This window comes from Marmota flaviventris, chromosome 12 (assembly GCF_047511675.1).
Source record: "Marmota flaviventris isolate mMarFla1 chromosome 12, mMarFla1.hap1, whole genome shotgun sequence".
Taxonomy (NCBI): Eukaryota; Metazoa; Chordata; class Mammalia; order Rodentia; family Sciuridae; genus Marmota; species Marmota flaviventris.
This window is the reverse complement of record NC_092509.1, coordinates 28547284-28573277: the sequence shown is the minus strand read 5'-3', so window position 1 is coordinate 28573277 and position 25994 is coordinate 28547284. Positions and strand designations below refer to the sequence as shown.

The 25994-nt window shown below is 32.2% G+C and overlaps 2 protein-coding genes across 14 annotated transcripts in view; one reads left to right on the top strand and one right to left on the bottom strand.

The window, feature by feature from the left end:
* Pdss1 (decaprenyl diphosphate synthase subunit 1) overlaps positions 1-1241 on the top strand; it is a 35506-nt gene extending 34265 nt beyond the window's left edge. The window contains exon 11 of the mRNA XM_027953093.3: positions 779-1241. Within this exon, the coding sequence (XP_027808894.1) occupies positions 779-919 (141 nt within the window). The 3' untranslated portion in view covers positions 920-1241. The remainder of the gene's footprint in view (positions 1-778) is intronic.
* A 1035-nt stretch (positions 1242-2276) lies between these two features.
* The window catches only part of Abi1 (abl interactor 1), a 101127-nt gene continuing 77409 nt past the window's right edge, over positions 2277-25994 (bottom strand). For 2 of the 13 annotated variants that reach the window (XM_071599816.1, XM_027953086.3), the window contains 9 exons: positions 25265-25279; positions 24452-24552; positions 22850-22990; positions 20472-20572; positions 19301-19381; positions 14823-14999; positions 11744-11830; positions 7819-8004; positions 2277-3131 (listed from right to left, as the gene is read on the bottom strand). In XM_071599816.1, the coding sequence (XP_071455917.1) occupies positions 2956-3131; positions 7819-8004; positions 11744-11830; positions 14823-14999; positions 19301-19381; positions 20472-20572; positions 22850-22990; positions 24452-24552; positions 25265-25279 (1065 nt within the window). In that variant the 3' untranslated portion in view covers positions 2277-2955. The remainder of the gene's footprint in view (positions 3132-7818; positions 8005-11743; positions 11831-14822; positions 15000-19300; positions 19382-20471; positions 20573-22849; positions 22991-24451; positions 24553-25264; positions 25280-25994) is intronic. The other 11 variants (XM_071599818.1, XM_027953088.3, XM_071599819.1 and 8 more) reach the window with 7 other exon arrangements.

Here is a 25994-nt window from a genome sequence, read left to right as displayed (position 1 = left end):
AGTAAACAGCAATATAATGACCAAATTAGGAGACACTGTATGTGTGGGCCAAATGCCTGTCTTTGTTAACAGAAAGGCAACAAAAATTGGTAATCAAGAAATGAGAATATTGACAGATTGATGTCTCACTCTGGAGGGTGCCTGAATTCTCACTTGAATATATATTCCTTGCTTCATCCCAAAGGCATCTCTCTCGACATTGCCCCCGTTCTCATTTTTTTAAAAAATTATTTCTTTCTTACTGGGGATTTAACCACTGAGCCACATCCCCAGCCATAGAGACAGGGTCTCACTGAGTTGGCAAGGTTTGCTAAATTGCTAAGGCTGGCTTTAAAGTTGCAATCCTCCTGCCTCAGCCTCCTAAAGCTGCTGGGATTACAGGCTTGTGCCACCTGCCCATCTCTCCTTAAACTTTTTTTCATTTAAAATTCTGTGTGTAGGTATCTTATATAGGTAAGACACTTAAAAAACCTCTAATAATTAAGTAAAAAATAGGAAGAAATAAATGGCTACTTAATATTAATGAGCCAGTCACTTTGCTAATAGACTAAAAATGTGCTCCAATCTGAGAAAAAAATCTAAAAGAAGTAAGCAGAGCAACCTAGAATTATGAGTTGGAGAGAGAAAAAAATGAGAAATGTAATTTGGCTATTAACTATGACTGATCCTTGGTTCATCTGACCTCAAAAGTATGTTTTAATTTATCATAGTAGAAACCTAAGACCTGATCCAGTCAGTGACATCTGTTCTCCTTTTCTGTTTTGTTCCATATCTGTAGAGTGATGGTGTGCAACAAACAACCTACCTCGCCCAGCGGTACTGCCATGAAGCAGTAAGAGAGATCAGTAAACTTCGACCATCCCCAGAAAGAGATGCCCTCATTCAACTTTCAGAAATTGTACTTACAAGAGATAAATGACAACTCTTTCTGTTCTACCTGGCAGCTATTTTACCAGACTGTGCCTAAAGAATTTTGTGGAATATACTTTGTTTGCTTCATATGCAAATAACCAAAAATCATTTTAAAAAATAATTCTGATCTTATTGATGGGTATTTTTTTTAATTGGCAAAGTTTTTCAGAAATCTTTTTAAATGTAATTAATTTAACTGCCTGTATCTGTCATAGAGTCCTTTAAATTCTAACTGAGGTATCTTGATGGTTATTTGTGGTATTGTTTACACTGTTATTATCCACATGTGAAGCCATTACACAAATAAATAATCAATGTTAAAATTCAAACGGTTTGTCTTGTTTCACCATAGGAGTAGAGGTCAGAAAATTGTGAAGTCAGCTCTGAAATCCACATTATTTATATTTTAACAGTATCCAAAATTTCATATAGGAGAATGGTTTATTATAAAAGACTGTACATAAAATTTAAACAACAGGTATTATACAAATTAAGAGAACATTCCACTTGAAAAAAGAAAAGTAGAAGGTAGCTAGTTGGTCACTGATGATACTTTGTTTGAAATTAACAAAGGCAAAATGCATATGAAAGAGTCACATTGAATTGGTAGTAATAATGGTCTTTAATTTTCAGAAATAAAATGTTTTGCACTAGTCTCACCATTCACTATGCTGTTAAGTCTGTAACGCCCAGTACATAACTGTAATTTGAAATTCAAATAAATCCTCAATACACAGAAACCCACACTGAGTGCTCTACTTTAATATTCTAAGCAATACAGAATTATACACAAGATAAGAAACCTTCCTTTAAATTAAGAGGAGACACACAAAGTGCATGTGTTGCATTTCAATACAAATCTGTTGGTTAAGTATATCTCTGTTCACTGATTAATACATGACCCATCTTCTTTCCCAATTATTTTAAAATCTTATGCTTCTAGTGCTAGGTAATGGATTAAATAGTGCCTATTCACAAATTAATCGCATACACTTTTACAATATGTAAAAGATACTTATAATTTCCTTTCATTGAACCAGTGTACTAGAATAGTCCACTGTAAAACTGAAGGACTAATGTGGCAATCTTTAAGACTTTTACCTATAGAAGGATGTGCACACTTTGACACATTTTCTTAGATTCAAAAGTTACTTTTAAAAAAGTAATTCAGTAGATTGACTTGTAAATAATCATCTCAGATTTTAAATCTGCAAACATCCGTCACATTACCATTGGGACAGACTGAGATAAGGCTAAAAATTTTTTTTCCAAGTTAATATGTTGAGAAAATAGAACCATAATTCTGCAATAAATTGGTTTTGTATTTTTTTTAAAGCAAACCAGTGAAGGAAAGGACAAAAACCTTTGGTTCACTTATGTATTTATGAATGGAAAAAATTTATAATGCAAATTCACTCATTAAAAAACTTAGGTACAAATTACAACATTACAGATAACCCCTTTTGTTTTGTTTCACATATAGACCTTAGAGACCCACCTAGAATAAGTGTACTAGGTAAGTATTACACAAATTGGAAGCATCTTGGAATTTTTAAGTACATTTCAATACATAAATTTTATGCATGCTTTAAACTTTTTAAAAATGAGAATCTAAACAAAAAGTATGACCAGCACCAGCATTTAAGTTTTCTGATTTTAATATTAGTTTGACATATTATTATTAGTAACCATGCTGCACTGAAACATGTAATGATACAATCTGAATCATGATTTGTTAAATATACCCCGATTCCCCAGAATATTTACGCTGGTCATAAAATTAACAATATGTAAGTAAGTACATAAGCATAATCAATTATAGACAGCCTCTTGTATAAACTGCTGTTTAGCAATACAAAAACTGCCTCAAAGATTTATGCTTACAGGTAGACATTCAAATATACCAATAAAACAGCATGTCCTGAAAATATGGGCACATTTTAAAACATATTAAGACAATTCTGTTAACCATAAGAGTCCCACAGTATGACTGAATAATAAGAACCTACTTTAAAAGAAAAAAAAAAAGGAAAAAAGAAATAATTAATCAGCATAGTGCATGATTGATTCAACATAGTTCCCAGGGAAGAGACCAGTCACTCGATTGCAGACTCCTTCATACCAGCCATCATCATTCTTCTTTATAACATAAATGATTGCACCCTCCATAAATGACAGCTCATCATCCTTGTCTTTTGTATAATCATATATTGCAACAACTATGGAGAAAACAGATGCAATACCACATAAGTATACTGCACCCAACATTTAGCTTGAATTTTGTTTGCTACATTATAGACTTAATTGGCATCAAACTATTTTTATGAAGATTTTAAGTTGTGATATGTTATCAGTACAGATAGATCAATGGTTAGTTACCCAAGTGCCTATATCAATGACTTCATCTTGAAGCCAAACTGACAATCTGATTAGATTAAAGAAGATAACAGGTTCTACCATGTCTTACTCAGGAGGCTGAGCAGAAGGATCAAAAAAGTTCGAGGTCAGCCTCAGCAACTTGGTAAGACTTGTCTCAAAAACTAAAAAAAAGCTGGGTCCATGGTGCACGCCTGTAATCATAGCCACTCAGGAGGCTGAGGCAGGAAGATCACAAGTTCAAAGCCAGGCTCAGCAAAAACAAAGCGCTAAGCAACTCAATGAGACCCTGTCTCTAAAAACTAAATTAAAAAATAAATAAATAAATAAATAAAATAGGGCTTGGAATGTGGTTCAGTGGTCGAGTGCCCCAGAGTTCAATCCCTGGTATGTATGTATGAATGAATGAATAAATATAAATATATAAATAAAATAGAAATGAATGAATGAATGAATGGAATGGAAATCAAGTGGTAAAGCACCTCTGCGTTCAGGCCCAGTGCTAGAGCAAAAAAAAAAAAAGGAAGAAAATCTCTGAATTTTAGGATTCAGTATTTTAATTCATCCATTCAAAGTATCTATCAAGTGCCTACACCACATGCAAAGAACCATTTTCAAAATAATTCCTGGATAAAGCTGCAAAGCCACTCAGTAAACGAGGTAACAAACCAAGTTTTCTAAATTTAAAAATACTACATTATTATTGTCATTTATTGTTATTGAGAGGTTAAATCTCATCCTAGGATCCACAGTAAGTTACGGGACTATACCTATACTTTTTCATTAATTGGTGCATTCTAATAATGCATTATACCTACACTTACCTTAAAGGTAAGAAGGACTATTTTTTTTTCTTTTTTTCTTGGTACCAGGGATTGAACCCAGGTGTGCTTAACCAGTGAGTCACATCCCCAGCCCTTTTAAAAAATATTTTATTTTGAGACAGGGTCTCACTAAGTTGCTGAGGCTGGCTTTGAACTTGTGATTACTGGCCTCAGCCTCCAGAGCCACTGGGATTACAGGCATGCACCAGAAGGACTATTAAAGTGGCAAATGTAGTTTTTCAAAAAATAAATAAATAAAGTAAAACTTTTTTAAAAAAAATCTAACAATTTTGTGGTATCCGGAATTCAGTTTAAAATATTCTCGTCCACTCCCAACTATTCAAGTTTAAAAAAAATTTATTTTTGCAAACAGTGTTATACAAATGAATAGCAAACAAAAATATTACTTTTCCATACTACTGGTTTATGAATTTAAATATTACCTTCAGTCCACCTTTATTACATAATTCTAAAATTATACATAATCTTCAAACATGAATAATATCTAATATGTATTTTTTTCATTGACTTACCTCATTTTTATTTGCTGTCATTTTTTTTCTTAAAGTAAGCATTTTAATACAGATACTTAATATACTCTGGAATTCATTTTCCCCTAAGAAAGACTGCATCTCCCTATAATTATTCTGAATTACTGACTTTTATAGAAGAGATCTGAAGTACTGTTCCATAGCCATCATTTGCTGTGTTAAAACAGGCACTTTTAACTTTGCAAAACACTGTATTAAGTAGACTCAATAAGTTCATTTCCCTCCTTTTAATTCTGTAACAGAATCACAGCATTGTGATTTTGAGTTTAATGGCATACAAGTTTCAAAAATATACAAAATAAATAGTATTATTTATCTTAGAATTATTTTTGGCTACATAACAACCTAACAGGACCAAGTAATTGCTAGAGATAAACCATAAGAAAACAGAATAAAAATCAATTTAATAATTAATACAATTATTTATTGTTTGAAATTAATAATATTCCTTTCTTTAGATCTAGATCCAAAGTGGCTTAGATTCTCAGTAGTATAGATGATGTTTACCCTGATAATGACAAAGGCCTGAACAAAAATTTTACTGTGTTCTTAGTTCCACTGAGGCAAAAAGATGATAAACCAAATTAATTTATATTTCTGTTTCCTAGGTTGAGCCGTTTTTAAATAAAACCTAGCGCCACCCAGCCCTCCTCCCCAGTGCATACTCCCTCATATAATTTTTTTCTGCTAAAATATTTAACCATTAACAATTTGGTTAGCCAGGTACAGTGGCCCAGGAGGCTGAGGCAGAAGGATTTTAAGTTCAAAGCCAGCCTCAGCAACCTAGCAACTCTGTAGGACCCTGTCTCTAAATAAAATATATTTTTTTAAAAAAAAGGGCTGGAGATGTGGCTCAGTGGTTAAATGCCCCTACAATCCCTGGTGCCAAAAAAACAAAAAACCAATTTGATGTCCATTCTGCTCTAGAATCTAATCCATATTAAAGGCCAAATTCTTCCCTCCATATGTACTATAGGGTTCTTTGGAACTCAAAGGTCTATTAGTCTAACATACACAATATATACATGTACACTGGTACATTTTAGGATGAAGTTAATAAGAATAGGGTTTTTGGGAAAGTTATGAAATTAACTGTTTTTGAAAATTTCAGGTTTCCTTCATTTTTGTAATTAACAAAGGTAACATGATGGGTTTAAGTATAACCCTACTAAATCTCAATTTCTGATTTAGACCAGGGGTCCACAAATATTTGCCCATGGACAAATTCAAGCTACTGCCCCTGCCCCTTCCGTAAATAAAGTTTTATCACAACAAAGCCAGATCGACTCACATATTGTCTATGCCTGCTTTTGTGCTGCCACAAGGTTGACTTTTAAGTATAGCATATTAAAATATTTACTATTTGGCCTTGCTTTAAGAACAAAAAAAGTAACCCCTGGCTTAAGACTCATTATTTCAATGTGTGAAGAAATTCTTTAATCCTGCTCTACTATCAAATATATTAATCAATATATTATCCCAAATTTGTCAATTTATGTAAATATAACAGTCCCATGTACATAAAGTTAAATTTACTTACCAAAGTAAGAAAATATGACTAAAAACACCATCCAAACCTAAAATTTAAAAACCTATCTCTATGCCCTTCAATAGACGAATGGATAAAAAAAATGTGGCATTTATACACAATGGAGTATTACTCTGCATTAAAAAATGACAAAATCATAGAATTTACAGGGAAATGGATGGCATTAGAGCAGATTATGCTAAGTGAAGCTAGCCAATCCCTAAAAAACAAATGCCAAATGTCTTCTTTGATATAAGGAGAGTAACTAAGAACAGTGTAGGGACGAAGAACAGGAGAAGAAGATTAACATTTAACAGGGATGAGAGGTGGGAGGGAAAGGGAGAGAGAAGGGAAATTGCATGGTAATGGAAGGAGACCCTCAGGGTTAAACAGTGGAGGAGGTAGAGAGAGAGGAGGGGAGGGGAGGGGAGAGGTGGGGAGGGGGGAGGGTGGAGGACGGGAAAGGCAGTGGAGCACAACAGACACTAGTATGGCAATTTGTAAATCAATGGATGTGTAACTGATGTGATTCTGCAATCTGTGTATGGGGTGAAGGTGGGAGTTCATAACCCACTTGAATCAAAGTGTGGAATATGATATGTCAAGAAATTTGTAATGTTTTGAACAACCCACAATAAAAAATTAAAAAAAAAAAAAAAAAACCTATCTCTATTTGAAGGTATGGACCTCCAAATATGAAGAACATTCAAGACTTCCTTAATAACATATAAACTATTTATTGTTTAAATATATAAGAAAGGAAAACAGATTTTGCTTTTGCCATAGGTTTTAAACACTAGAAAGCAAGAATGTCACTGGTCTCAGAGCTACCTAAAGTTATTTGCTTTAAATCAGTTAATAAAGTAAATGGAAGGCAATATATTTCAAAGGCAACCAAAATTGATCAACTAAATTATAAGCATTTTTAAAACTCTGAAAAAACAAACTCTAGAAACCTGACTTTTTTCTTTCCCATCCACATTTCTTTAATAGATAATTACAATGAGGCAGGCACAGCAAGTTAATCTGGACTTTAGAAGTTCATGAAAACAATCCTAGTGATTTATCTTCTACACGAAATCACCTAAAAGAATCTTAAGTTAGGCTTTTCCTCATGATAGTGCCAATAAATTTTTAAATATTCAGATGTGAAATACTTCTATTTTAATTAAGAGCTTGCAAAACTTTTAAAATCTTTACCAATTATATATGATTTTAGTTAGTCAATTAGCTCATTTTTGTGCCTTATTTGTTTTATCTATAGGCTAGTTCATTTGCAGATGAAAGCATGTTTTTGTAACTTTTTATTTATTTTTTTTAATGTGGTGCTAAGGATCGAACCCAGTGCCTCACTCGTGCTAGGCAAGTGCTCTATCACTGAGCCACAACCCCAGGCCCTTGAAAGCATATTTTAATTTAAAATATGAAGAATGAACCCTTGTTTTATTTTGGGAAATAACACAAAGTAAAGGCAGTAAGGTTTAAGTAAACCATCTTGGTTAGTAATGCGGTTCAAATTGAGAAACACTGGGCAAGGTGGTACCAAAAAAAAAAAATTAAAAAAGTTCTAACATTCTGTAATTAGGTTATTGTCCTGTGCAACAATTCCATATTGATGGTACCATACCTTTCTCAATATAATTCTTGGGGGCCCAGGCAGGATCCCCATCTGCATATGGATCATTATACTGAACTACTGCAGCTTCTTCATCTTCATAGTCCACTGGAGGCGGTGGGGGCGGGGGTGGAGAGTCATCAAACATGGGAATGTCATCTGGTGGAGGTGGTGGCGGTGGAGTTGGGCTATCAGCAACTAAAAAGATTCAGATAATTAATTTGAAGAAAGTAGTCTAAATGAAATTTATAAATTAACAATTTAAGAAAGCTTATTCATTCGTATATAGCATGCACTATAGTAACATGCAATGATTAGAAATAAAAGCTTGGTATGTTAAGTTTATGCTACTCTTAAGAATAATTTTGCAATATTAAAATGAGCTATAAGGGTATCAAGAAGTACTGCAAATTAATGAATGCAAGAGGTTGTTAGATCACAATGTCGCTTTTTATAAAGATTATAGGAGTAAAGAAGTTTCCTTATTCCAAGGCTTAGATCAACACCAATGTTGCTCTAAAATTAAGTTTATTCACCTCTATCATTTAGACTATAGTAAAATGCTGATAACATTAAAACAGTGGCTTAATAATAATTTTTTATTGTGCTCATTCGTGCCCCTGGTTTGGGTTTTCAATAACATCAGTGCCCTAGAAGTTAAATCTCAACTAGTCATATTTTTATTTATTTGCATATTTTACTTGTTTCAAGGGGGAGAAACGCAAAAGTTGGTAGTTTCAGATCTGCTCTGTTTCTAGGTTTTCCACCATTTAAATTTTAATATAAAAAAACTAAATTAAAAATAATTCAACAAGTAGATAATGACATTCTTTTAAAAAATGTTTACATTCATTATCAATTTCTAATGTAGAAAGGAAATTGACATTTTCCATTACTGCTAATAAAACATAAGCATGAGATGAGGGAAAGATCAGATCCTAAAGATCCAATTTTCTAATACAACCACAATTAAGACTTAAACATAAAGTGTTGTGGGAAGATGTAATTAAAAAAAAAAAAGGAACTAATATCAAACAAAACAATAAAAATGACTCATACCTCAAATTCTATATGGCCTTAGTGGGTGGGTGGGTGGGTGGGTGGGGGTGTGTGTGTGTGTGTGTGTGTGTGCGCGCGCGCGCGCACTTTAAATGATCAAAAATGTTAACAGTGAAGTGAAAAGTGTCAGATTAGAACTGTATTCACTGGACCAATATGATACCAAGTAACAAATGCTTCCAATATTAAGGAATTCAAACCTGGAACACAACTAATGCTTAAATTTCTGACCCACAAATTTCCATAAAAGTCCAAAAGACAAATTAAAATGTTTTTATGAAAACTAATACAGGTTTTAAAGTTTACCTGATTTGTAATAAATGTGATGAAAGTATAACCAAAAGGTCCATATTTGAAACATTTGCGGATAATAGTTCTACTTGCATTATCACTTCAACTGTGATTTCTATTTTATCCTCTTAGAGGAAGAAAAGGGTTTTAAAAAAATAACTCCTGGGTGGTGATACTTACTCTAATAGCTATCAAAAGGGTCTACAATTCATTTTTCCACCACATGAATAGATCCATTTTCTTTGCCCATTCCTCCTCCATAAAGCTTTCTAATATTGAGAAGAGGAAAATAGGTATGAACCCATTCTGACATTAAATAGCCATAGTTCATATCCTTAATTTGGCTTAATGTGCAAATTACATATGCTTGCCTAAACTCTCTAAATAGCCACCTCTCTTAATTTATACGCAACTTACTAACATAATGTTTTTACTCAAAAGTCGAACTGCTCTAAATCTATATTGACTTATCTTCAAATTATGGCAGAAATCTGGTCGATTTAATTTTCTGCATTATGCTAAATTTGCACCATTCTTTATACTAAACATGCAAAAAGGCTTTCTGATGTTAATCATAAAGAGATATAAACATAATGCTGACTTAGGAGCTCATTCATGTCTTAAACCAACACTTATAGCTACATACATTCATTATCATCCACTTTTGAGTCCCAAAGAAACCAGGTATTTAAGAAAACAGGAAATCTATATTTCGTAAAACATCAAGTACTGATACACGTTTATTCTTACATTTTTAAACTTGCCTTTATAGAAAAAGTACCAAATGAAATTTGGGAATCTATAACACAAGAATAACTCACTGAGTCAAGTTCACGTCTGGTAAAAAAGTAGTACTAATGGCCTCTTAAGCAGATCATGCATGCTTAATATAACGTACATTAATGCTAAATTTCTATTTTTAAAAATTACTAAAGAGTGAGTCGATGACCTCTGGACCCAAAAAACTGATATTCACTATGGCTATTTACCACCTATTAATTCTTAGAAATATGGCAGCTGAAAAAGATGAACTGGTTTAGTTTGTAAATTCCTGCAGGCTGTTTTTAAACTGCTGTAGCATTAAAGACCAGCAGTTTACTATTCACTTACTTTCAAAAGTTGTCAAACTTTTAAGAGTTTTCAACAGAATAATAAAGACGGTTTACACACACTCAGAAATATTAACATTTTAGGCTATAATGTTTTATAATAAACCCAGTAGATTATATATTTCTTTAAGGAAGGAATTTTGTCTTAAACTATTTGTATTCTTCCCATAACCTAGCATGGAACACTGAATAAACAAATATTTCACTGGTGGAAAGGAGGGAATATGGAAGGAAAATAAAACAGAGTGAGCAAATGTTGAAATGGAATTTGCCACAATATATTCTCCTGAAAGATGGGCTGGTCATTTGTTTAAACCATTTTGAAACATATTTTCATAGTGACAGTCCCAAAAGAAGTAAATTAGAAGTAGATCACTTTTCCATCTTATTTTCAACAGCTTTTTGGCATAATGTAATTCAATAGTAGTAGTTATTTTTTATTTTGCCATACAACATTCACTGTGATTCATGTAGTTAGGATTATATATCTTCTACAAATTCAAAAATAATCAGGCAGTAATATAAACTAGTGTGTCCTGATTGGAGCCATATATTAAAAACAACAAAAATCATTAAACCTGATCTTCATTCAGTGATGACCTAAAAAATTGGAAGATTTACATATTCAGGAATAATCCTCATGAGCCCACATGTAGTCCAAATGAAAAGCAGGCTCTATAATCCTTATCACTCACCTTTAAATGAATAACAAGAATATAATTTACTTTTTCCTGAAGATTCATTTTTAACAAATATATATATATATATATATATATATATATATGTTTAAAATCATTCTACGTACAAAGATATTAGGCCAAACTTTCTGTAAAATATTTTTGTAATTAGACCAGGTGTGGTGGCACACCTGTATCCCAGAAGCCTGAGAGGGTGAGGTAGGAGGACCACAAGTTCAAAGCCAGCCTCAGCAACTTAGTAAAGTGGCCCTAAGCAAATTAGTGAGACCCTACCTCAAAATAATTTAAAAGGGCTGGGGATGTGGCTCAATTGATAAATGCCCTTTGGTTCAATCCCTGGCACCCAAAAAAAAAAAAAAAAAAAAGTAATTAAAAAGGAAAATAATTTGTCCCAATTTCATAATAGATGTAATCTCACAGTATATCGTGATAAATCTGTTAGAATACAAAATGCTTTCTAATTTCAGTAACTATTAGAAGTTTCTGTACAATTTGCATTTTTGTGTAATTACTCTTTCCTTAAGAATAGGCAAAGATTAGATCTCGTGTTTTAGATCATATAAAAACTTAAGTAAATTGCAGTTTTGAAACTTATATGGGTCAGTAATCATGCACAAGAGAAGAAACTGAAGACCGTGCTCTTCAGTTTCGATCATATCTGCACCTATTTTCAAGATAAGATTAGCTTCTCAATAAAAGGAAAATGATGACTCATCAGCCATGCATGCTATAAAAGAGACAGCCTCTATTCTTTGATAGCTCAGTTTTTTCCAAACTTACTGTTTTCCTGCACCCTGGCCACGAAGCCTGTGAGAGGTATCTGTGGAGTCAATTGAGGCATAGGGGGAGGAGGTGGAGCAATAGAAACTGGTAGCAACAACACAATATGGGGGAAGTAAAACAGATAAAGGAAAGAAAAGGAAACAAACAAAAAGCAGAAGTCAGTTACAAGGACCACAAACATAAGTATGCAAAGAACAGTTTGCAAATGAAACAAAACAAAACAAAAGCAAAACAAAAACCTGCAGAACCTTCTTCAAGTTCATGTCCCAAAAATAAACCTAAAGAAGCCATGTTGTGCTTAGCCAATTGGTTAAATGTACAAAAGAACAAACATACCTAATTCAATTCTAATGTTATAGAGTTTGGGGAAATTTTTAATTTACCATTATATTCACTTTAATGCAATGAAGTTTTCAAAGTCTAAGGAAAGACTTCTAAAATAGATAATGATTACCTACAAAAGTTTCCAGAATATTGCTTTTCCTATAACTCTATAAACAGGTCTATCTAACATTAAGATAAGGTTGTAAATTAGAAGTCAAATAAATAAAATAAATGTATTCTGTAATAGCTGTTGACTGCATATATAAATATATTAATTTAGATTTTCTTTAAAGATAGTTTTTACTATACATCTAAATAGACACACAGGTCTCCAGGAAAAACGCTTGTTTGAAAAACAAGGTTATTTTTTTTTTAGTTGGCGATTTTATTTTTAAAGATATCACTACTAAATTTACTAAGGAATTAGTCTTCCATATACCATGTTGATTCAGAGTTTCAGGAAACAAGGTATTTCAAAAGGGTAACCTTTTTATCAATATTCTGAAGAAGGAAACCTCATCTCCAGTAAGTTAAAATGTACAACTATTTACATTAAATGAATTTTTCACAAATCATTGGCTAGCTTGAAACATACTCAAACTTCTTTCAAAGAAAGGACATAATTTATGGGAAATTGATACCAACTGCTCATGTGGACAGCAAATGTATGAAAAACTGTAATAACATAAGTTAGGAAAAAACATTCAAATTTTTACTATTTTGTCTCATTTTAATAAGAAAGTAACTTCCAAAGATGACTCAGAAAAATTCAATAAGACTAGATGGCAAAATTCAATTTATTGGTGGTTACCAATAAATGACAATAAATTGACAAGAAGAACAATTTATTGGTTTCTCAAGATCATTTCATTAAAAGGTTGTTTCAATTAATCTAATATATAAATTTTGTTGGTAAGCATAAAAATTTGAAAGAGGTTCAGGGTTCAAAGAAGCAACAACTTAACAAAGCAATATATTTACAGTAATATTCATTGTATAGCCCAAAATAACATTCAATTCACTAAGAAAGTGGTCCTCTTTCATTCTGATACTCTGTATATAAAAGGCTGTTAAATAAATAAAAGGTTAGAGGTTTAAAATTTAAAAATAAATAAAAAAGCTTCCACAAGCCTGAATGATTTTTAGAAACAACCCTCAGTGTCTAGCCATGCTGGTTAGTATGTAAAGGAAAAAGAAAAGCTATGCTATGAAGATACTTATCATTAGCACCACATTTAGACAAAAAGAAAAATATGCACATCAAAACACTAAAAACATTTACATACTACTAAAACACCAACAGTAACTCATATTGAAGGATAATCAGACAAAACATGATATATTTAAAATTTCAGGTCAAATTTGCTTGCTAATATTCAAAAGAAGATGATCACTAATTAAAGTGTCTTATTCGAAAATAACTAAACAAACATGTTATAAGGTAAAATACCTATTTGCAGAGTAACTTAAATGTCTAGGTGGAAAAAAGGAAAATGAAAAAAGATAGGACCTAAAAAGGCAGAACATGAAAATTAAAGTTCATGAAAGAAGTGAAGTGAATTATGAATTTGTGAAATATTCAGACACTAAATATATTTTAATAACAAAAGGAAACGAGGGAAAATGTGAGGTAAAATTCTGATTGGTAGTTCAATATTTTGGAGCAGCTTGCATGAAAACTTTAGTCTGGAAAAAGACTATGTAAGTTTGAAATTATCTTAGAATTTCAACATCTCTGCCAAAGTTCTTTACAATTTCTAGGAGTTTATGCTACAAAATAATTAATCTTCATCTCTAAAATTTAAACAAAAAAAATGAGTAAGAAAATTTTCCCTAGCTCCAGTTTAAAATACATATTTAGGACATGCATTATAAATAAAAAGTACTTAAACCATGCTTCTATGTAAATATGGAGCATTCAACATTTTTTAAGTAAAATAATATAGTATGCTGGTCTAGAAGGTAGCTACAAAATCTACAGTCTATGCTTGGTAACCACAACTTTGAGCCAATAACAAATACTGGGCAACCAGCTCATCTGAGATTTTGCTTTGCATTTTTACTATTTTTCCTTTTTGAACTAAGCATCTAAATATGGAAAGTGAATTGAATGACTACCCTAAGCTATTCAAACTTTCTATCATCATATCCTAAAACCATTTCCTAATCTTATCAGCTTTAAATATTGTCTGTGATTAGTATTAAGATGTGCAATTCAAAGGCAAACAAAAGGCAATCAAAAGAAAACCCTTCCTTCCCACAGTTAGAATTATTCAAAGATGGAGTAGTTAAGAAGGAATCACAAATGTTTTTAACTCATTTCAGTATAAGTTAATGGCCTTAAAAGTGATAGCCAGCAATTTAATTTTATTCTTTTAAAAAACATTTTTTCACAATGTTTGTGTCTTTAATTTTACTATTCTGAACTACTGCAAGCATGCCAATAAAAATTAATTCATTTATTTCAATGATATTTTTGTTCTCCAGTTCTATTTACACTATAGTAATAAAAACAGAATACTGAAGTACTCAATTTTAGTACAGACTCGATACTTAAGTCTGAATTTTGGAGGAGAAAGTGATAAGTAATTACTCTTAAAATGGTATGATTCAAGGACTAACTAAAGCAAAAGTAAACATGAAATAACATGGTTTCTCAATTGTTGTCTATCACTGGCAAAGCATAAGTTGCAAATAATTTCCTTCAAAAGGAGCTCCACTGTTGCTGTATGCCTGCAAAGCACAAGCTTACTTGAATTTTGAGAATAAAGTGGACCTCCATTAACATGAGGCTGAGCAGAAAATTGAGCAGTCACAGAGGGAGTCCGTCTGTATCCACCAGAAGATGCCGAAGAAGTAGTAGAGTTGTGTCGAGAAATCTGCCTGGTCATTGTGCCATACTGGGAACCAGGAGCTGAGCCCGGGGCTGCTGAAAAGCATTAGTCAAAGGCAACCAACAAAGAAACTTGAGCATTATGATCACCTCAGATGTCAGAACAAAGAGGGGGAATTCTCAATAAGAAATAGTTATTTCTTTGTAAAGCCCAAAGCACAAAGTAAAGGGAAAAGTAAAGATAAAAATCAAATAACTACCTCTGAAGTTAAGAACAAGTAAAAACAGTTCCTGTGTAGAAAGCTACAAAAGTAAAAAATGCAACATTCTAAACCTTTCAAATAAGGTGCATTTTAGAATACAGTTGGCTTTCTGTATGTATGAGTTCCATATCTCTGGATCCAATCAACCTCAGATGGAAGATATTCAGGAAAAACCTGCATGTACAAACATTTTTTCTTGTCATTATTCCCTAGACAATACAGTACAAATATTCATAGCACTAACATTGCATTAGATCTAATAAGTAATCTAGAGATGATTTAAAGTATACTAAGAATGTGTGAAAGTTATATGCAAATACAATGTGATCTTATATAAGGAACTTGGGCATTGAGGATTCTGGTATCTTTGGGAGATCCTGGAATCCATGGAAATAAAGGCCAACTTGATATAACTTTTATATACAAACTGTCTCTCCATAAAATTAATAGCAAAAGATACTATGAGGTAGAAAGCATCAATCTTTAGATGTCAGTATATTCATATCTGATTTACAAACTTCTTCCTTTTCATTGCCAAAATTTTCAAAATTTTGGCAAACAATATATAAGAATCTATCTGGCCAGGTCTAAGTTAAATGATAAAATTTAAACTGCTAAGCATAACTTCTATATTTACTACTATTTTCATTTGAATTATTATTGTGCTAGCAAGTAATATTACCAATACATACTCTCATTTTTGTAAAAAGTACAATTTTTAGTTTTAAAACACATATAAAATCAGATTTGTATGCCAGGCACAGTAGTATACACCTGTAATCCCAGCAGCTCCAGAGGCTGAGACAGAAGGATTACAAGTTCAAGGTCAGCCTCAGCAAGTTATTGAAACCCTAAGGAACTTAGCGAGACCCTGTCTCTAAATAAAAAAATTAAAGAATTTAATTTTTTATGTGGCTCAGCAGTAGAGTGCTCGCCTAGCAAATATGAGGCCCTGGGATTGATCCTCAGCACCACATAAAAAATAAAATAAAATAAAGGTATGTGTCCAATTACAACTAATAAATAAGTATTTTTTTAAAAATTAAAGAAAGGGCTAAGGATGTGGATCTGTGGCAAAGCACCCTTGGGATTCAATCCGCAGTAAGTATTCAAGGGAGGAAAAAACAAATCAGATTTTTTTACGGAAGATTAACATACTTATCACAGACTTTCCATACTTAGGAGGCTTTTCCCTCCGCGATATGCCCAAAGCAACCTGCAATTTTAACTACACTTTTCAAAGTCAACTTCAGGAAAAATATTATCCTCCTTGCCCTACCCAAATGCTCAATTAACCATGACAGAGTAATTAAAAAGTATCTTAGTTTATCTTCATTCAGTACTCTAATTTAATCTCTTTTATAGATCCTACAAAGTATTAGAAGCACACAGCAGAGGTTGTTTATTTCATAAGAGCTGATATTTTTGCAACTCCCAAGCCATAGGTGGTCACTAATTATCTGAATCATCCACATATGCATTTTCTAAATAGAAACACATTTTTAAAATAATAATCTATTTAGGAAGCCTTTGTGAATGAGTAATATTGAACAGACAGGTGGTTCCAGTGAGCTAAGAAGTAAACTTTTAGTAATTTCTACATAAATCTCTATAAAATGATTTCTATGTTTGACTTGTATAAAAAAATATAAAATATCTAATCTATTTTTCTTGGTGAATCAAAACTGAAAAACAATTATTTAGCAGTTTCAACTGTCTATTTTAGAATTTAATATTTTACTGTGAAATAATCATTATGTCAAAGGGTATGACTGATATATGTGTGAGTGTATGTCACATATTAATTGTATATAAAGAGTACATACGTGTACAGATGAATTTTTTTTAAATAAGATAAACACCTAGCTAAAGAAATAGAATATTAACAAAATCACTAAAGCTTTCTGTGTGCCCCTCTCCTGGATTCCCAACCCCCACAAGGCATGTGTTAAACATTCCTTTTCTTTTCTATGTAGTTTTATATATTTATATATAATCTTAAGCAATAAACATAAAAGAGTTTTTACAAATTTATAAATTTTTTTGCAATGGAATGAATCTATACATATTACTGAAGTACTCTTTCCTCTGAATACTATTTTTCATCCATGTAGGTAAGCGTACCAATGTGTATGTCATTCATTTCTGTTACTCTATTTGTATGTGAATACATTATTTATTGATTGATTCTGTTATTAAACATTTGTTGCCATAATAAAATAAAGGTATGTGTCGATACAATTTGTGCCATTACTATTACCACTTCTATAAAAATTCCTAAATATGATTCCTGAATTTCCCTAGGACAATTGTTCTCAAACTTCAACAATAATCAGAATTTCATTTTAAGAGCTTGTTATACAGATTGCTAGATCCCACCTTCAGAGTTTTTGACTAAGTATGGAATGGAATGAGATCTAAGAACTTACATTTCTAACTAGTTTCTGGATATAGATAATTGGGGTATATAACTCTGCTCTAAGATAGTGGTTTTCAATTTCTGGTCTTAGGGTTGCCCTAAAAAACTAGAGAACCTCAAAAAGCTTTTGTTGATATGGGTTACAAGTATAGATAATTACCATATTAGAAATTTTTCTGATAAATCTTTGAAACACATGAACAGCCTAAGCAATTTAGCAAGACCCTACTTCAAAATCAAATGTAAAAAGGGCTGGGGAGGGGGCTCAGTGGTAAAGCACTCCTGGGTTCAATCTCTAGTACTCAAAAAGAAAAAAAAAAAAAAAAAAGGACAAGAAAATGAATCTAAAATATTGTTAAATGTGTTATTCCATAATCACGAATTTAATAAATAATTCTATCTAATATGACTAACTTATTTTGTTTTATTCTATCATATAGCAATGACTTTATTATACTTCATGTAGCCCCTGGAAAAATCCACTGTATACTTCCAAGAGAATGTTAATGAAAAAGACAAACAATGAATATGGTAATAACCTCAAAAACTCTTAAGAAAGGATCATGGCAACTCCCAGGGGTCACTTATCCATATTTTGGGAAATAATGCTCCAGTGTAAATATCTAGAAATGAAATTGATAAATCTAGGGTAGCCACATGTTCAACTTGACCAGGTTTAACAAAAAATTATTTTATAAAGTAAATATATTTACTAAATATAAACTAAAATACCCACCGGCAATGTACATTTCAATTATGGCACATCCTTACCAACATTAGTAAGTAAAAATGTACAAGTCATTTTTTACCTATCCAGTGGTTATAATATAGTGTCTCAATGTGGTTTTATTTTTCCTGATTAATAATTACATTGAAGATATTTTTACACAGAATTCCTGTCAACAATTTCTTTTATCAAGCTCTTTTTTTTTATTGCCTACTTTCTTCCTTTTTCCTTTTATATATGTGCAAATGTTTTGAAAAGATGTTGCCACACAGCTATATTTTACCTAAACTGAAACTTAGGTCTCATTATTTGAAATACCTCATTATCCATTTCTACCAAGATTACTACTAATGTATATTTCTATGCTGAACAGTTTTTATACTGAGTATATATGTGCAACTACTTTTATGTTCAATCTAATCCCTCCCCAACCTGGAACAATTAAATGCATTTTATTGAGAAGACCATTTCATGGCATTCTTAGCTATCATATAAACTAGGTTATATCAGAGTTTTTCAAACTGTAATCCACAGAAAATCATCAGAGCATCCCACATCAAAACATTTTCCTTTCAATTTTCTTCCTCCTGTCACCACCTTCACCCCAATCCTTTGGTGTATATACCAAACCAATCTTCACTCTTGGGGAGCGGGAATTCTATTGTGGACTTTTAGAAATTTCTTTTTAACGATCATTGTTACAATTCTACAAAAATCTCTAAATGACAAATAAAAACCAAATTAAATTGGTTATAAACCACACGCAGAAATGTCTAATATTAGGAAAAGGTTACTATATATTTGTTTACTATGTAAGTTCAGAGCCTTTTTACCTGAAGAAATTAGTGTAAATTAGATTTCATACTTTAGCCTTTGTATTATCAACTATCATCTATTAACTATAAAAGCTATTGTCTATTAGCTACAAAGGAGTTTATTATGAATTTTACAAAGTAAGTTCAATGGCTCAGTGGTTATGCAATCTCACCTATCACAGTGCTCACTGGGAGAACTGGTGGCAGAGGTGGTGCTGGTGGAACTCCAGAAGGAGGAGGGACAGAAATGTTTTCTAATAAAATAGTTTATAATTCAGGTCAGAGTGCATGAAAAGAGAACTAAACATTCTACAGCAGAAAAACACAATGTATTGGAAAAGAAAAAAGAGACACTTATACATAAGTTTGTTCAAATAAGTCTTTTACTATGTAAAAAGGATACTGAATTTATAACTGTATTGACTGTAAAACATGCCTGTTACAAGTACCTTTGCTCCTTCAAAAGTATACTTGGGAAGCTAAGATTTTTTTCCCCCAAATATTTCTCATTATCATATTTACTTTTAAAAATGTACATTTTTAACACTATCAAAAGTCTCCATTTCATTTTCTAAAATTCAGGAGGCTGATTTAATGTTTCCCAAGGATATCTTAAATTTGTATATTTTCTAAAAAGGAAAAGAACTTTTCCTATTTTAACCACACTATATAGTCACTGCATTTCACAGAAATATATAGTGAAACTCATAATAAAAGTAAAGTCAGAGAACAAGCATCAGAGCTAAAATACACAAGGCCACATAAAAACTCTTGGAAACAAGTGACCTTTATATATTGATCCTTTGGCTGAAATATCATACAATATTGATTTGCTCTTGAAATAATAACATTCTTGACTACTGACAAAGACAAGTATTTATAAAGCAAAATGGTCAAAAAGTTATATAATGAAGCTATTTAATACATACTATATGTATGGAGAAATAGCTGGTAAAATCCTAATGACTTTGTGGAAATAAATCTAAAAGCGAGGTGTGGTGGCACATGCCTGTAATCCCAGCAATGCAGGAGGCTGAGGTAGGAGGACCACAAGTCAGAGGCCAGCCTCAGCAATTTAGCAACACCCTACTTTAAAATCAAAAGTAAAAAGGGCTGGGGAGGGGGCTCAGTGGTAAAGAACCCCTGGGTTCAATTCCTACTACTCAAAAAGAAAAAAAAAAAAAAAAAAAATAGGACAAGAAAATGAATCTAAAATATTGTTAAATTTGTTATTCCATAATCACGAATGTAATAAATAATTCTCTCTAATATGACTAATTTATTTTAACCTTTCATAATAAAATTCAGAAATATTACCACATATTAGAGTAATAAATGACACACCTGGTCCAATAGTGGGTGGTGAAGGTGTAGGCACAGCAATGGGAATGCCAATACTACTGCTTCCACTATTTTCTCGACTTCCACTTCCTCCACTACTTCCACTGCAAACAAGAGAAAAAAGCATGAAAGAAGCAATTCCACAGATTAAAAACAAGAACCCCCTCCCTGCCCCCCCCCAACCCCCGCCAAAACCCAACAACAAAAGGTTAACCAGCAGTGGCTGTGCATGCCTACAGTACCAGCTACTCAGAAGGCCAAAGCAGGAGTATCACCTTGAGAATAGGAATTCAAATCCAGCATGGGCAACATAGTGAGTGAGAGACATTTAAAAAAAAAAAGTAATCATCAACCCACTAAAAGCCCCTTTTATGACTGTGTGTGTAAACTTTAAAACTGTTTATTACAAAACTTCACTCTTACACTTGAAGTGAGTGGCTCTTTTGTTTCACTCTAGTTCTCAACATCTGAAACCAATATAGTAACACACTACCTGGAACCTTTTCTGTAAAGAAAGGTATGGTCAATAAAAATCTCACAGTACAGGGAGTTGACAAGTGTATTTAAAACGTGCAGTTAGCAATGCAGAAAAGAACCACACTATCATGGAATTCCCAGTGAAGCATAAAGAAACATATTTTTTAAACAGTGTAATATAGGGTTAGGAATGTGGCTTAGTGGTAGGGCATTTTCCTAACATGCATGAGGCCTTGGATTCAGATCCCTAGCACTGGGGAAGGAAAAAAATAATAATAATAATTATGGCCACTAACAAAGAGAATGTATAAGATACTAGCAAACAAATAAGAGTAATTAATCATGGTCTGAAATTTATATTAAAAACTCTATTCATCTCCTAAAGAATTAGTTGCTTCTATAGCAGGAAAAGTCTAAAAGATACAATTTTGTGTTCACTTTTTTTTTTTTTTTTTTGGTACCATGAATTGAAACGAGGAGATTGACCACTGAACCATTTCTCTAGCCCTTTTTCTTTTTTATTTTGAGACAGGGTCTCTCTGAGGCTGGCTTTGAACTCGCAATCTTCCTGCCTCGGCCTCCCAAGCCACTGGGATTACAGGTGTGCACCACTGCACTGTGTTCACTTTTTAAACCACTATCTTCTTCTCTACTAGTCTAGACTCAAAAAGATGGTATTAGAGAAACAATTGGTAACTTGACCTTAATTTAAAAAAAAAAAAAAAAAAGAAAGAAAGAAAGCTGATAAAACAGAAATTTTAATTAGAAAGTAAGCATAATATGAACAGAAAAAAAAATAGTAAAGTTCAGCATAAATATTCTGGAATAACTGTTGTTGGTAAACTCTAATCAATCTCCTAGTATTCTACTTACTAAGGATATACTGTCCTTTTAGCTGTGAGACATACATGTGTGAAAACATGTTTATGTACACATGTAGCCTTTGGCTCTGGATTTTATTTGCTTATTTTTGAGACACAGTCCCACTAGATTGCCTAGAACAGCCCTGAACTCCTGGTGTTAAGCAAGCCTCCTACCTCACCTTCCCAAGTACCTTACCAAAATTTATTGTTACTTGTATTCTTGATAATTGCCATTCTGACTGAAGTGAGATGGAATCTTGGTGTAGTTTTAATTTGCATTTATCCAACTGCTAGCGATGTTGAACATTTTTTCATATATTTGTTGGCCATTTCTATTTCTTCTTCTGTGAAGTACCTCTTTGGTTCCTTTACCATTTACTGACTGAGTTTTGTTTGTTACGTTTTTGAGTTCTTTGTATATCCTAGATACTAATGCTCTATGTGAGCTGCCGGTAGCAAAGATTTTCTCCCATTCGGTAACTTCCTTGGGTTTTGTTATTTTTTAATTTGTTTTGTTTTGTTTTGTTTTTAAGTTATAAGTAAACACAATACCTTTATTTTATTCATTTGTTTTTATATAGTGCTGAGGATCGAACCCAGTGCCTCACTCAAGCTAGGCAAACACTCCACCACTGAGCCAAAACCCCAGCCCCTTCCCTCATGCTTTTTTGAAAGACCATTTTAAAAAACATTCTTTAGCTTTAATTCAAATATGCAACTGTATCTTTGTCAAAAGGGAGAAATACTAACAATTTGTTAATAGTAAAAACATATACTGAAAAAAGAAAAACACCCTAGGTGAGTAACTCAGTGGTAGAGTACTTGCCTAGCATATGCAAAGCATCAGGTTCAATCCCCAGTACCACAAAAAAATTAAAAATCTAAAATTCAGGAATTGTAACACCAATTTGTAGAAGCATATATATTATTATCACCCTTAACTTTCACATTCAACATTAACATTAGAGTAGTACTTCACCTTACCACCTTTTACACTATCAATAACTCTCAAATGTTCAAATGCTGAACCTGAAGGTTTACCTGTGTGTCCTTGGTCTCTGATTTAAAGAAGCTGTCCTGCCTGGACTATGCTGACTTCCAAGTCTTGCAGGACTGGTCATATAATCATTAGGAACTGTTGGAGGTTTAACAGGTTCCAGGGTTTTATAAGGAGTATTTCGTCTAAAGAAGAAGAAAACAAAGAAAAGAAATAAATGAATAAGAGAGATAAAACAGTATTCCCTCTAACAAATCTGTGACTGTCCCTTTGTGAATAAGTATAACAGATTTTTTTTAAAAAAATTAATAAAGCTTATAAAAAATAATTCTTAGCTGGGGCATATGAATTTTTGTTACTATTACAAAAAAACTAAAATTTGCTACTTTAACGTAGGAAAACTAAAGGAAAGGGTAATTTAAAGTTTTTTATTTCTAAAAATAATGGTTATAATTTTTATGCTCAATAATATAAAACTTTGAAATGTACTTTTTTCCCACTTCAGTCACCCACAAGTCCTGTCCTTTACATAGGAAGCTAAAATATCTCCTTTGTAATGTTTCCAAACCTCAGCATGAGAAGTATATGGAGAAGTACATTTTGATTCTAACTGCAGTTACTGATATCTAAATAAATGATCTTTACTTTTGTAATAACTTCATTTTTTTTAAGGGACAAAGAGTTTAAAGAATGAAAATAGAAATTAAGCTCCAAGTAAAGAATGAAAATAGAAATTAAGCTCCAATTCTTGGTCAACTTCTCTACCAAAAACAAAAAATCTAATATAATATCACCTGTATTAAGATCAATAATTTTTCAGAAATGTCTTAGAAAGCCAGATGTGGTGGCACACACCTATAATCCCAGCAACTGAGGAGGCAGGTGCATCATAAGTTTGAGGCCAGCCTTAGCAACTTAGTGAGGCACTAAGCAACTTAGCAAGACTATTTTAAAAAGGTGCATAGCCATTCCACTGTCATTTATTTTTAAAAAATCAATTAAAAGTTTTAAAGAAAAAAAAAAGTGCACAGGGCGGTGGGTGGCTTAGTCATTTAAAAAATAAAACTGTCTTGATAAGTATTCTGTATATTTAGTGCCTTGAGAACTGGGAAGAAAGAAACCATCCTTACCTTTTCTATTTCTCCAATGGGACTTCCCATAAAGCTACTCTAGTATAAAGGGGCTTAAGATTACCAGCCAATGCACACATAGAAGTACTCCAAGTAAAAAGTACCTAAGTCTCAGGTGCCATGTAATAAGGGAAGGAGCTATAGACTACTAAGTAAAACTACATAACGTAGACCACTTATTAGTTCTGTTAAATAAATACTATACATATAAGCAAAGACAACCATTTATATGCAAAATTCACTATCTGAAATAAACTAAAGTTAGATTTATATTTAATTTAAAAAAATAAAAAACAAAAAATAAATTTATACATTCACAAAAGAAGTTTTCTAGTACAGACAAGGAATATTATTAAGCAGGAAGATTCATTTTGGATTCTATTCAGGGAAATAAAAATCAAAAGCAATTTATAAAAGATAGTGTCACATAAAGTGTGTCCCAAGACAAAGATCCATACATTTAAGAAACATCTTCTAACACAGAAATTCTTTTGTAAAATGCAGTTGAATTCTTACCCCAATGTTCCCCGGCCTGACATGGGAGGACTTGGTGGTTTCTGAGTAGGAGGATTTGTTCTAGACAGTGTGCCAGTTCTTGCAGGCTGGTTATTTCCATGCTAAAATGTGGAAAGAAAGGCATTTATTTTTATATCAAATTGTTCTCTTGATGTTTTAACACCATGTATTATTTTTTTTTAATATCAGAATGTGAAGTAAGGATTCCCAGACAGATTTAATAAAGACTTTGGTACATTTTAAAATAACTCAGGAACTACCTGCACTTAGTCTTTCCTATTATTTTATGCCATTCACATCAATTTATGTCAAAATACAGGTATGATTACTGAATTTTACATATTATTTTATTGTTAAACATGTTTGTGGAAATCAAACTTATCTGCACTCAAATACTTAGTTGCTTTGAATTTCTGAAATGTATGCATAAACATGAACTCACTGTCAATTTGTTAAGATACCCATCTGAAAAATTATCTAATAATTCAGTAACAAAGTCACATATGATGTCTGGGAAACCTCCTAATTGTAAGTCAATGAAAGCAAGGCAGCTATCAAAAAAATGAGCAAAGCAATAAATGTTAGCAAAATTAATGTTCCTATGTAAATGCAAATGTCAACATATCTTTGATATATTAACACAGCCAAGCTAAGTGTTGCTGATTTGAACTGAGTTTGAGTATATTTAATCTACATAAATCCTATAGGGAAAAGCAGACAGACATAAGAAGAGTTTTCAAATTTTAGTGGCTCTGCGGTCTCTATCAATATAGAGGAAATACTGTGGATCAAGAGATAAGTAATGTCTCTTACCTTGGCTTTTAGCCACTATACGTTGGCATAAAAAGGGGGGAAAAAGTAGAAATTAATTCTAGATGTTATATTTGATAGGACAGGTTTACATTTATAGTTATTCAATTTTTGTTAATAAGCTTATATCCAGCCACATTTCAAATATTTTGTTTAAAAAAGTTATCTATAATTACTAGGAAAATACTTATGCATTTCATATAATTTTCAAAAGAAAGAAATCTATAAGGAAACCACAACTTAATTATGTCAAGCTCATATGAGCTCAATAATTTCTTAGATCAAAATTTTATGCTATGGAACTAATTCAACTGATTAGTTCAAGGATGAAGTTTAATCACAATAATACATTAGATGCAAACTTATTTTAATACATCATTCTATAAGTCTTAAGACCATTGGATAGTGAGTGTTCATGTGTAAGCATTACTTCAATGGTAGAATATTATAAAAAGTGCTAGACTGTTATATGTACGTATGATGCACTAATCAAAGCAATTTTTTTTAAAAAGGTGCTAGACAGTAAATGTTACAATTCAAAACCACGGGTTGCTTCCAAATTCAGTAATGGACCTAATTCAGTAAAGCAAACAGGGTCTAGAAAACCCTCTCATTTCTAGCTTATAAAGTCAAATCCTGAGCAAGCCAACACTAACAGAAAGTTATTATGTTGCCCTTAGTCCTGAGTTTTCTTCTGAACCAGTTTAACCAGAATTCAAAATGCAAAAAAAGT